General features: G+C 35.8%; 1 protein-coding gene across 1 annotated transcript in view; it reads left to right on the top strand.

The window, feature by feature from the left end:
* Positions 1-1977: 1977 nt before the first annotated feature.
* Positions 1978-13068, top strand: part of LOC122794875 (extracellular calcium-sensing receptor-like) — a 338203-nt gene continuing 327112 nt past the window's right edge. The window contains exon 1 of the mRNA XM_044063474.1: positions 1978-2244. Within this exon, the coding sequence (XP_043919409.1) occupies positions 1978-2244 (267 nt within the window). The remainder of the gene's footprint in view (positions 2245-13068) is intronic.

The raw sequence follows: 13068 nt of genomic DNA, 5'->3' as shown, positions 1-13068 counted from the left end.
CACCCAGTGGATAGCCAACAGGCTCACAGACAGGACCTATGAAGTTAGAAATGGGGAGTCCACTTCTACAAAAAGGCCATTCACAAGTGGAGTCCCTCAGGGATCGGTCCTTGAACTGCTCCTTTTTGGGATTTACTTCTCTGAAGTCAAGGCCAAAGTCAATGGGCTCTGGCTGACTAAATCTGCAGATGACTGCAAATTGGGAGCTGTCATTGAATCCCACACTGACACAGATGTTTTCCAGGAAGGGCTGACACAAACAAACAACTTGTGTCAGAGCCATGGATTAAAACTAAATACCAAGAAATGCATAATAATATCCTTTGGGAAGTCATCCACCCCTGGTAACTATCATATTGGCAATGCATTCCTTAGAGTTGACCCAGTAGTCTGGGACATAGGGACACATATAGACAGTAATCTCGCCTTTGACCATTACATGGCTACAGTAGTGAAGAAATCATTCTATGTTGCATAAATTATAAACAAATGTAGGGCATCTAGGTCCAAAGAAGGCATTGTTCCACTATATTTGGCATTCATCAGTCCTATCATTGAGTACAATGCCTCATTTGGTATGTACCTAACCAGGCTTATCCAGCAATTGGAACATTCACAGATGTTCCTCACTAAAAGAATATAAGATGTAAGTAAAGTGTCCTATGAAGACCACTTCAAGGCCCTATCTGTGTATTCTGTCCCCTACAGGCTTTTGAGGGGAGAACTATGCTTGGCATACAGGGCATTGTTAGACCCACTGTGATGGATATCCTGCATATCCACAAAACAAACAGCACCAGAATTGCCCATTCTAAAGACTTAAACCTTGCCTGTGATATAAATAGGACCTGCTGGACAGACAGGTATGTATCCCAGAGACTTCCTTGTCTTTGGGACAGGCTCACCATCCATGTAAAGCAGAGTTCCTCCCTATCCCAATTGAATTGCAACTTGGACAATTGGATGGGAAACAGGAAATTCATCCCTGGTTTGGCACCTATGTCAGTAATGGACACAGGCAACCTGCAAATGGTTCATCTCCCAGGCCCTGCTTGTAAATGTTTCATTTCCAAAGCCTCTGCTTACACTTATCAAGGGTACCAGAACTTGTCAGAGATTTGAGATGCATGGCTATGCTTAAAAAGGCCCTTGTGGTCGTTAGCCTTGTAAACACCTATGAACCTGATCCACTTGATTAAGTCACTCGTCTTAAACTGTGATTTACCTTACCACACCATTACTGCTGTGAACCCACTACACATAATCTAATCCCCTCTTTTATCTTACTGGTCTCTATTAGCTTTCCTTACCTAGCAACTGCCACCCATATCTCCTCCACTTTTACTTCTCCTACTTTAACTCTATGCTTCTAGTTCTATTCTAGTTATGTAACTGTACATATATTTGGTTTGTTAGATCTGCTATGTATATATTGTTTGTTAGATTTTCTATGCTGACGCATAAATGTAAACCACTGTTATTTGTATACTGTATATTGTTTTGTTATATTATGACTTAACCAGGACTGAGTCTGTAATTGGTCATTGTTTGATCATTGTTCTACTCTGACAAATTTATCTAACTAACTAACTAACTAACTAACTAACTAACTAACTAACTAACTAACTAACTAACTAACTAACTAACTAACTATCATAATTCAATAAAATTTCAAAGCTATCTAGCATCCATCAACACAGAGGGCATGCCAATGTGTCCTTTGGGAAAGGCTTGCTGCAGTGCATCATTACATGTCAGCCTACAATGTGTGTTGAAACTGAATTTGGTATACTTTTTCACACAACGACTCACTAGATTTCTAATGATTTCTAATGGTTTTGGTCTAGTAGTACTAGTAAAAGTAGTAGTAATAATAATAGTAGTGGTGGTAGTACTAAACCTCACCAGCATTATTAACATTTCCTTTTTTTATTTTGTTATTTTTACTGTAGATTTCATGTTAGATACTATAGAGACATGCTTGGCATGGTTTTTGCTATACATGAGATAAACCAAAATAAGAAACTCTTACCCAACATCACACTGGGATTTAGGATCCATGATTCCTGTTATGCAGAAAGCAGAGCAACCTGGGGTACTCTGTCCCTTTTATCAGGGACACAAATACCAGTCCCTGGTTATGTCTGCAAATCACATCCGCTTCTAGCAGGTATCATTGGAGAACTGATGTCAACATTGTCAATTTCTGTGGCTAGGATTCTGGGCATCTATAATTTCCCACAGGTAAGAATAAAAAACATCCTTTGAGATATTCGGTGAGCTAGTTTTGTTAAAAATTTGTATTGATATTGTATGAAAATGAACTTTAAAAAGGCATACATCTTAATCTATTTTACTGAATAACAGCTTATGAAATTATCCATAAAATAAATCTCATGAATGTAATTCCATTTGTAATATATTTCATTGATACAATATTATGGAAAAATATCAGACACTATTTTTAGCAATCAAGAGTATCATATGTGGGGGCGTGGCTAAGATGGTGACTTGGTAGCAGTTTAGTCTCTTAGCTCTCATACCTTAAAACTATTTCTGACAGGAGTTTTATGATTTAAAGAATATCTCAAGGATTATTGTGTTATAAACGTTACTTAAGAACTTCAGGACACCTATTGAAGTATTTTTTATCATCTGACATCCAAAAAGTCCTGTCAAATTCAACTGTACAAGAACAATTCTCTCAGCTGTTTGGAATGAGTCATACAAAAAGCTCTTCACAGGATTCTTCTCATATAAGAACTCTCTTCTCTATTATCATACATCCTGGACCTGTCACTAAAAACTGACAAAATGGACAACAAATTGAATTATTTTAAGGACAAATGTTCTCAACAACTGAAACATTTTCAAGAAATTATCATGCAGGAAAAGGGTCAGATATCAGCTATGGAACAATATATTAATGATATGGAGACTAGACTTTCTGAAGAAGAACACCAAACAGAATTCTTATTAAAACTAAATATTTAGTGACTAGACAAGTTAGACGACCTGGCGAACAGATCTAGGAGATCAACATTTGAATATATGGGCTTCCTGAGAAAACTGAAGGAGACAACATAATTAATTTTTTTACATCATGGATCCCTTCCACATTGAATCCATCCAAATCACTTTCTTTTGGCATCGACCATGCACACATATCCTTAGTTACTTCAGAAAACTCTGCTAAAACAAAAACTAAGCCAAGAGCTATTATTGTGAGACTTTTCTCTAGCCAGGATAAAGAACTCATCTTGAAAACTGTGTGGACTAATTCACCTGTCAAATTCCAAGATACAGTAGTTAGATTTGGCAATGATTACTCCTCAGCTGTGGTCTCAAACAGAAAATAATTTTTCCCCTGATCTTCTTCTTTCGGCTTTTCCCAGTTAGGGGTTGCCACAGTGGATCATCTGTCTGCTCATGATTGGAAGTGGAGTTTTACAGTGTCGAGCTGCCAGCCTGGTGCCCAACCTTCCATAGAAGGCACACACATGCACACACCTAGGGCCAATTTAGAGTGTCCAATCCACCTACTGCATGTCTTTGGGATGTGGGAGGAAACTGGAGCACCCAGAGGAAACCCACGTGACCACAGGGAGGACATGCAGTCCCTGCACAGAATGCACCCCAGCTGAGAATTGAACCGGAGAACCTCTTGCTGTGAGGCGGCAACGCTAACCACTGCACCACCACGGCTGCCCATAAAAGCATTAAAAAAGAAACAACTGAAAACCCATTTATAATTCCCAGCAAGGCTGAAAATCTTTGACTCAGTAGATTTGACAGCAAAATACTAATTCAACAATAATATATTTACTCAAGTGGAAAAATTGGGCTGGACTAATAGTACTACTAAAATAATTGCAAAAAAAATGGTTGGAAAGCTGTAGAACAAAAGAAAAAAACTGAAGGACAAATAAAAATTCAATAATTATATGTTTTTATTCCTATCAAGACACTGTACTAATGTTAAACTTTCCTCCCTAGAAATCATCATTTAATACAGGTATCCTTTCAACTTTTCCTTTTTCACTTATTAAATAGAAGAAGTATCTATCAGAAACAAGTATATTTAAAATCTTAAATTTTTTTTCTACTTTATACTCAATCATTTAAAAAAATCAGTACTTACATTCCCTTTACTACCTCCTGGATTTATTTACTTGACTTTATTAAGTACCAGTAGCAAATATTTAGTACCTCTGTTTATTGCTTAATGAGCTATTTCTATCTGGCTCTTAATTTATTGAAACAAAATACTGCTGGTCAATGAATTCACTGATAGTTAAATTTGCTACTGTTATATATGTGCAAATGATGCACAGGATCAATTGTTAGGTTTTATATTTTGCCCAAGATGAACACTTCAGTTCCAGCATTGATTGTTTTAGTTTGCTGATGCGATCAGTGGACCTTTGGGTTTTATACATTAATCAAACTGAATGCTTTTTTTTATTTTTAAGATAACCGTGGCTCTGGTCTTTTTTCTTAGAACATTGTGCTTTCTGCTCTGTTTGGACTACAGTAATTTATTTTTATTGTTTCCCACATCATTTATACTGTGCATGCTCTCTGGGGCTCATTGAATGTTACTTTACTACTGGTTTATATGTATAAATGATCCACAGAGTTGACAGTCAGGTTTTGTATTTGCCTAGGGTAGCCACCTCATTATCAGCATTAATCGTTTTTGTTAACTGATGTGATCAGTTAACCTTTGGCCTTCATACAGTAACCAAATTAAATGTTTATGTTTAACATGTATAGCCCTGATCTGTTTTCTTAGAGTGTTATGCTGTCCGCTCTATTTCAACAGCAGTAAACATTTTTTTTTAACGTTCCTCACATTTTTTTGACTCTGCTAGCTCTCTGGGACTCTCTTGCTTGAGCCTTATCTTGTTTTAGTTGTTTATAGCTTCGTTTTCCTTCCTGCTGAGCTCACAAGACTTTTTATTTTTATTCTCTTGCAGTCCCATCACACTGATTCTACACAGAAACAACTCTGCAAGTGCCTTTTAATGTTTTAGTTGCTTTTTGAGTGATGTCAACCATTAGGTTAAAGGGTGATTAAAAAATGATTAGCTCTACGTCAGCTTAGTAAATTAATTTACACATAACAGAGCTTATTTCATCCAATTAATGTACTGTCTTGTTCTGTATTTTTTTTTAATTATTTTAAACTGAGATAGTTTACTCATAGCTATAATCTTGCATCATTTGATTGACTGCTAAGCCAGGTTCATAACACATTGAATAAGTTGCAATGTGTCTGGCTTACAGGCAATGGACAGCTGTTCGGGGCATTTACATAATTACAATAGTCCTCTGACTCAGACAGCTTGTGATGTCCATTACTTTATTACTTTATTCATTATTTTGCTATGGCTGCTGTTACAGGAAATGAGCTGTGGCAGGTCTCCATCCTCAAGTTATGCAAGATATACTGGTTCCTGCAATGAATCTGCTACATGACATATTAATGAGCATGTCCCTTTGGCTTGGTTCTCTTGTGCAATGTATTAAAAATGGTTTCAAATTAAATGCAATCTGGTAAAAGATGCAGTCCCCAACTCATATGTTTTAAATGGTATTCTTCTTTAGATAGATACAATCATAAGAGACCTGGGTACTTATGTAGTCAACTCCCTCTCATTCAACCATTATGTTTTCATAATTGTCAGGAAGTACTTTAATCTGCACCTACTATTTTCAAGGAAATATCTTCAAGATTCATGGAATATATCCTCCCACTGTACTCTTCTGTTATCAGAACCATCAGTGAATATAGTGCAACCTCTGGTAATTACAAATCAATATATATTGCCAAATGTGAATGGCTGAATGAAAATCGCTTCTTTGCTATTTTTTGCACAACATACCACAGTACAAACTCTTGTACTGTAATTCTTTATTAAAAGAAGCATTGCAGACATGACAAACCATATCCCGTTTGAACGGGATGTATAAAAATAAATGTTTTATGGACTTATAAAGGCACATTGTTTGGTACATCAGACAATTTTATTTTCTTGTTTATAATCTTGCCAGAAATGACTAGAGACCAAAATAAGGCAGAAACAACTAAGACAAAATCTTATACATTACAATTGAAAGGATCCATTTTGTTAATATGTTACCTAACAAAACAATGCTACTTTTTGTAAAGGAGTGACATCTTCATTTAAGAACTTAGAAGCTTGCACCAAAGTAATGTACTGATGGCTTCTTACAAATTAAATTTAAGAAAGAGGGAGGAGGAAAAGAGTGAGGAGGCTAGGAGGGATGGCAAAGACAGAAGAGGGAAAGCAAGAAGAAAAGAAAAAGAAAAAAAAAGAAAGAAAAGAATGAACTCTTATACAACAGAGGTACCAAAATAAACAAAAGGGAGATAAAGGATAGAGAAAGGGGAAGGAAAGAGAAGGGAAGAAAAAGAGGGAGTAAGAAAGGGGAGGAAAAAGAGGGAGAGAGAAGGAGGGAAAAAGAGAAAAATAAGAAAAAGTGACATCAATCTACCTTTTCTTATTTCTCTTTCTTTTTTCTCATGTCATTAAGTGATGCATAAGGAAAATACTGCTTACTTTTACTAATGATAGGCAGGCTTCCCTGTATCATTACACCTTCCTTATGAGCTTAACCCTACCAGCTAAATGAAATTTTAAATAAAACATTTACAGTACACACATACATTCAGTCAATTTGGAACTGTATTTTTGTTTATATTGCTATCACAGCATGTTTTAAAGTAAAACATGATGTGATGCAATTTGCCTGATTTTCAGTATCACCTACACACTAGTGATGGACAAAATTTAATGCTGATAAATTCGAGTTATGTGGAATGAGTAAATGTCTTTCAATTGAATTAATAATAGTATCACTCCTAACATTGAAATTAGAGGTCTCTTAACCAGCATCGGCTTCTGTTAAATGTGTATCAACAATAATATATCTGTATTAACAAAATGTAAGTTCATAAAACTTGTGTCACAGTACTATATGTTAATGTTCAGGTCCTATTACAAAAAAAAATTTGCAATGTTTTGATATACTTCCATTATTATGCATTTTCATGGCATTTGTTTATTCTTATGATTTTTGCAAGTATTCTCATAAGCACATACCCACTTGAATGGGTAAATAAATTAGAAATGCCTTGCAATTTTTAATATATGCTGATTATTTGAATTTACAGTAACATAGTCAAACATTTACATACATTTCTAGGTAGAGAGCATTGATTTACACATATTAAATATAGATTTGGGTTTGACTGGGTAGTTTTACTATTCAGGTAAGAGTTTTTTACCTCATAGATTTGAATACTGGTTTTATTGATATAATTTATAAGTTTCTAAGTGTCTCTTTTATTGTTTTTTTGGTGTCTATTAAAAATGTACATAATTTTTACGTGTCCATTTGATACTTTTTCCAATCATCTATTTAGCATCTTATATTATATGTATACACTGTTATATAACTTCAAATTTATATTAAGAGTATGAAGTGTTTGTCTATCAATGTTAATGGTTTGAATGATAATATTAAAAGGAGAATCCTATTCAAATACATCAATTTACATAAACCTCATCTGGTATTTCTTCAAGAAACACATTTTGGAACAAGACATAAACAAGTTAAATCTTAATAATTACACAGTTTTGGTAAGCTCTCAATTTAAACAGAAAAAGGCGGTAGCTATTTTATTCAGAGATACAATGCTTACTCCTAAAATAATCAATATATATCACGATTATTCTGGTATGCCTTGTTTAGTATCCCTTGAAATAAACATTAAACTTTATACCTTAGTCAACCTATATTGGATTCCAGGAGTTGGAGTTAAGACAGTTAATCATCATTTTGAAGATATAATTCATTTAATATTGGCGGGAGATTTTAATACTATTATGAATGATAAAGATACTGATTCAAAATGTAAGTGAAGGAAATCTCCCACCTCAGAAGCACTTTTGAAATTCATAGACACAACTTTTATTAAAGATATCAATGAATTTGCTGACTCAAATTCATTATTTTTTACCTTTTATTCACATAGGCATAATTCTCACTGTAGAATTGACAGGGTATATATATCAAATGATTTAACAACAAAATTAGAAGGGGTTAAGGTCATAACCTGTCCTTTATCAGATCACAATGCATTAGTTTTTGAGGTAGATATTGCTCCAATTCATTCCATCCCTGTCACTAGAATACTGTCATATATAACAAACTTAACAGAGTTTAAAGAATTTTACGTAAAGGAAATAAAGACCTTTCTTGAAATGAACACTACAGATGATATAGCAGAAATATATATTTGGGACTGTCTGAAAGCTTATATTTATGGTAAAGCTTTATCTTGATATATTAGCAAAAAGAAAACATGGAGCAAAAACATGTTAGACCTACAAAATAAAGTAGATAAGCTTAAATTAGAAATACAAAAAGGCAACACTGACCTAATACCAGATCTTGTCAAATCAATGATAAATATTCTGAAATACTTCACCTCAAAATTATGATTAACCTTGAGAAAATTAAATTAAATTCTTATTCTATGAATCCTACCAAAGACATTTAGCAAACAGAACAAAAATTATTACATCTAAACAAATAGAAGAACTTTATATCCCCCACACAAAGAAGAAAGTTACTGACCTAAACAACATTTTAGAAGCATTCAGCCTTCATTACAATAGACTATTAATTATTCTATTTCTCCAGCTTTATCTGCCAATGAAATTAAAGTATTTTGTAATAAAAATATCCTCACAAGGTTAACACAGGAACAAAGAGATGTTGTTAATAAGCCCATCAATATGACTGAACTAAATTTACAGATTAGTAAACTTAAAACAAATAAAGCCCCTGGTCTAGACAATCCTCGGGATTCATAAAGCTTGCGCCAGGTGCAGGCATAGCGTAGGCAGTCTAATGCCAAATATGGCCGCCGAGCGATTTAGGTGCAATCCGATTCCACGTGCACTACCAGTGTAAGCCAAATCTACGCAGCTCTCGGTGCATGTATGCTAATCACCCTATGCGCAGTAGTGCAGCATGCAAATGAAGGTACACAGCGATTCATGAAGTGGTGCAAGCGTAGCGTAAGCATACAGAAATGTAAACCAAAAAAGCAGTCTACATTTTTTCAAACAGAACATTGGAGCCATGAAAGCGGACCAAACTTACATATTACAAAGTTAACATATGCCAATGGCTAAATATACAGCCAATGGCATAAAAAACATGCACAACACATAAAAAATAACATTTAATGTCATAGCCATACTAACGCAAAGCACAACTGCAGGGCATGTGCGTGCAAACGGGAACACAAGGAAAATATACATACATATATATATATATATATATATATATATATATATATATATATATATATATATATATATATATATATATATTGTCAAAGGAAAAAATTTCAAAGACCAATTCACATAAGGTTCAGGTATGGCACCCTTTATTACTTGCAGCAAGGAGACAAAACATGCAGATACAGGATTTTGCCCAAATTACTAGTAGGCAGTATGCTTCTTTTATACAGTTCTATGAAATGCTACTTTTCTGTGGTTGACGTAGTTAGACACAGCTTTCTGTATTATTCTATAGAAAATGTTACTTAGATTTCCTGCTGACATGTCCAGATTTAAAACTCACTATGTGTTACATAGAAAATGTTACTTGGATTTCCTGCTGACATGACTGGATTTATGAAAAACATTTGAGAAAAACAACCTGGCCTTGGGGCTTTATTTTTAGCCCACTACAAACTTTCTATTCTTCAGTTGTGCAGTTCTAATATATATGTGTTACATTTCAAGGTACATTTCTAGCTTAGGTACAAGTAATGCTGACTACGGTTTATATTTTCAAGCAGTCTTTGTTTTCATTATCAATAGCTTCAGCAGTTATGTACTTTTCTCATAGCATAAGCAGAAAATCGATAACTCTTTGTTTAAATCTCATGACATTAGTAGAAATGAAACATCTTTTATTATTTTCATGACATTAGCAGAAATCAAATGCTTTCCTGTTAATTTCCAAAGCATAAGCAGATCATAGCTGCGCATATGACATAACAGGATTGGAATGTAGCTTCTGCAGATTTATGCAGTGTGAACAGAATAAATGTATTAACCCTTTTTAAACCTTGATGCACTAAGCATGCATATTACTAATACATATTTTTCTAACATTTCCCCCCTTTTAATACTTTTATTCCACTTTCAAAATAAGAATAAACATTTTTTTTCTTCCCCTAACCTCTTTCTACTCAGGATTTGCAGTTAAGAGAGTCATTCAGTTTAAACTTATTAAAGCATTTTCAATTTTTCAACAATTCTTCAAGTTCAGCACCTTGGTATAAGGTTTCTGAAACTGACATGTCTATAAAGTCTTTAATCAGTCTTTTCATGCAGGGGATGCAGCAGCAACACATACCACAAGTAGGATCATTCCTACACAGATGGCAATCAGGATGTTCATCAGGATACTGCCCCACTCCCCAAACAATATCCGGAAAAAGTCTGTCAATGGATTTGGTCCTGGTTTGGTCATAGCCGACACTTGCTGAATTACCTCAAGGTGATTGTCTATCTCGTGTTTGTGGTCAGAAATATATGAACAGCACTCCTCCTGGATTAAAGTGCAAGTACCTCCTCTCGCTGCTAGGGTGAAGTCGAGAGCCATGCGGTTTTGAAGCACTGCAGTTCTCGTGGCAGTTAGTTCATCAGTCACCAATTCTAGCGCAGAAAAGGTTGCATTGCTCTTTATTTTGAGATGTTTAGACAGTTTTCTCAGTTCCCAGATTGATTTTGTTGCTCCATATGCTGGCAGTATACCTGCCCACAAGATGATGGTATCACCCAAGTCCATATGCGACAGTCCATTTTTCCGTATGCCCACAGCGTGATGTTTTTTTCAGCCCGCATTGATCTGCCCCACTGGATTGACAGGCTTCTTGAGTTCTCGTCGAACATTTTGAATTTTCCCCTGAGGCAAAACTGCTGTGTGTTGTATGGCCGGAACCAGGTACCCCAAATAACAACTGCCAGACCAATTCTCAGGTAACCACTTGTATGCTTTCCTACCACATACAAAATAACAGTCCTCTACTTTGGTAGTAACTTTACTATGTCCTGGTTCTGGATGAAACATTTTTTTGTCAACTATTCATAGAGTCATAGATTAGTACTAAGCTAACTGCCCTTGCAGGCCATTGTAAGCCTAGCCAATTATCCCTTGTTAGACTCAAACCCTGCACCTTGTGTTTGTAAGGCAAACACCTTAACTATTAGGCCACCCTCCCAACTATAATCAGTTGTTTATAGAGGTCAGCATTATGTCTTACTTCATCAGTTGTCCTATGCATCAGTTCAAAAAATGAATCATAGGTTGTGTTGCAATAGGAACCTGTGTTATCAGTTTTATTGTAGCATCTATAGGGAACAGTCACATTGCAATTGCTCCAACCCACCTGAACTGTATCATTTTTGTAAAAACACACAGTCCCCTTCTGTCGAACAGACAAGTGCAATGCTACTTTATCCTGTGATGTAACATCTGATGTATCATAGACTAAATTTTCCCAGGTCTTGTTGGCTCCTAGGGGGACTGAAGTTAACAATAACCCCCCCGTATGCTGTTGGCAAAGCTATGCAAATCCAACAATTCGAAACATTGAAGGTCTCAGCATACACATATTTGATTGCCTGGTAAGTGTTGAAATTTGGGTGCCACTCTACGTGCAACTCTCCACGTTTATTCAGTTCAGTTTGTGTGGCTGGGAAAAGGAATGGCCACAAAAAAAAGATTATTGTCACTAGTACAGTTAACAGGATGATTATGCAATACTTCTGAGGAAATGGTTGTTCTGCATTCCTGTTTTCTCCGACTCTTCCGAGTAGTTGTATTTGGATTTTTCTGGATTCTATAATTTTTGCTTTTGACATGTGATCTTACTCTCTGCCCTAATAGGACCTTCAGCACTGATGGTTTCTTCACTGGGGTTGAGACGGATCAGTCCTATTGATCTGACCCCCCCTTTGTAGCCAGACTTTGTGCTGAGGGCCCTGATGGAGAGGTAAGATTTTTGTCCAGTTCAAAGTTCTTAACTAGTTTGCAGTGCATCAGGTGGATCCACAAGGCTTGTGCTGTGATTTTGACTGCAGTAGGTGTCGAAAGAAGCACCTGGTATGGACCTTCCCACCTTGGTGATGTCCAATTTTTCTTTTTCATGGCCTTTATCCACACCCAGTCCCCTGGGATCACTGCCACTTTCGATGTTTTGGTTTGTTCTTTATCTGAAACAGAATTTGACTGCAACAGATGTTTAGAATTCAACAAATTTCTCATATATTCAGCTAGTGTATAGTCAGCTTCCTGGTCTGTGGGCATGAGAAGTTTCCACTGAGGTGTATAATAAGCCCTTCCAAACAGTTTTTCAAAAGGAGTTAATCCTTTTGCAGTCGGAATAGTTCTCATGCTCAACAGTGCCAGGGGCAGAAAATACACCCAGTTCTTTCCTGTATCGGCTATTAATTTCCTTAATGTATTCTTTAATATTCCATTATGCCTCTCAACTAGTCCTGCAGATTGCGGATGGTATGCACAATGATTTTTTAAAGAAATACCAAAATGCTTACTTAATTGCTGTATGGTTTGGTTTACAAAGTGTGTACCGTCGTCACTGTAGATCCTTTCCGGAATGCCAAATCTTGGGATGATTTCTTTGACAAGAACTTTTGCTACTGTGGCTGCATCTGGATTTTTGTTGGAAAGGCTTCCACCCATCCAGAAAACATATCTACAATGACAAGGCAATACTTCTTATTTTCACATTTGTTCAATTCTATGAAATCCCTACAGATAGTGTGAAACAGATATGGTGATGTAGGGAAACTCCCTTGCTTGGGCTTTAACGCCCCTTGTGCATGATGTTTGTTACAAATTTGGCACATCAAACAAAATTTTTTAGAGTAGTTTGTAAATCCGTACATTGTGAACACCTGGTTCACCAGCCGTACCATCCCCCCTGTT

The sequence above is a fragment of the Protopterus annectens genome, chromosome 2.part1 (assembly GCF_019279795.1).
Source record: "Protopterus annectens isolate FY-2018-M chromosome 2.part1, PAN1.0, whole genome shotgun sequence".
In the NCBI taxonomy this organism is placed as follows: domain Eukaryota; kingdom Metazoa; phylum Chordata; order Ceratodontiformes; family Protopteridae; genus Protopterus; species Protopterus annectens.
Note: the sequence above shows the minus strand (reverse complement) of the source record. Positions and strands in the feature narration are given on the sequence as shown.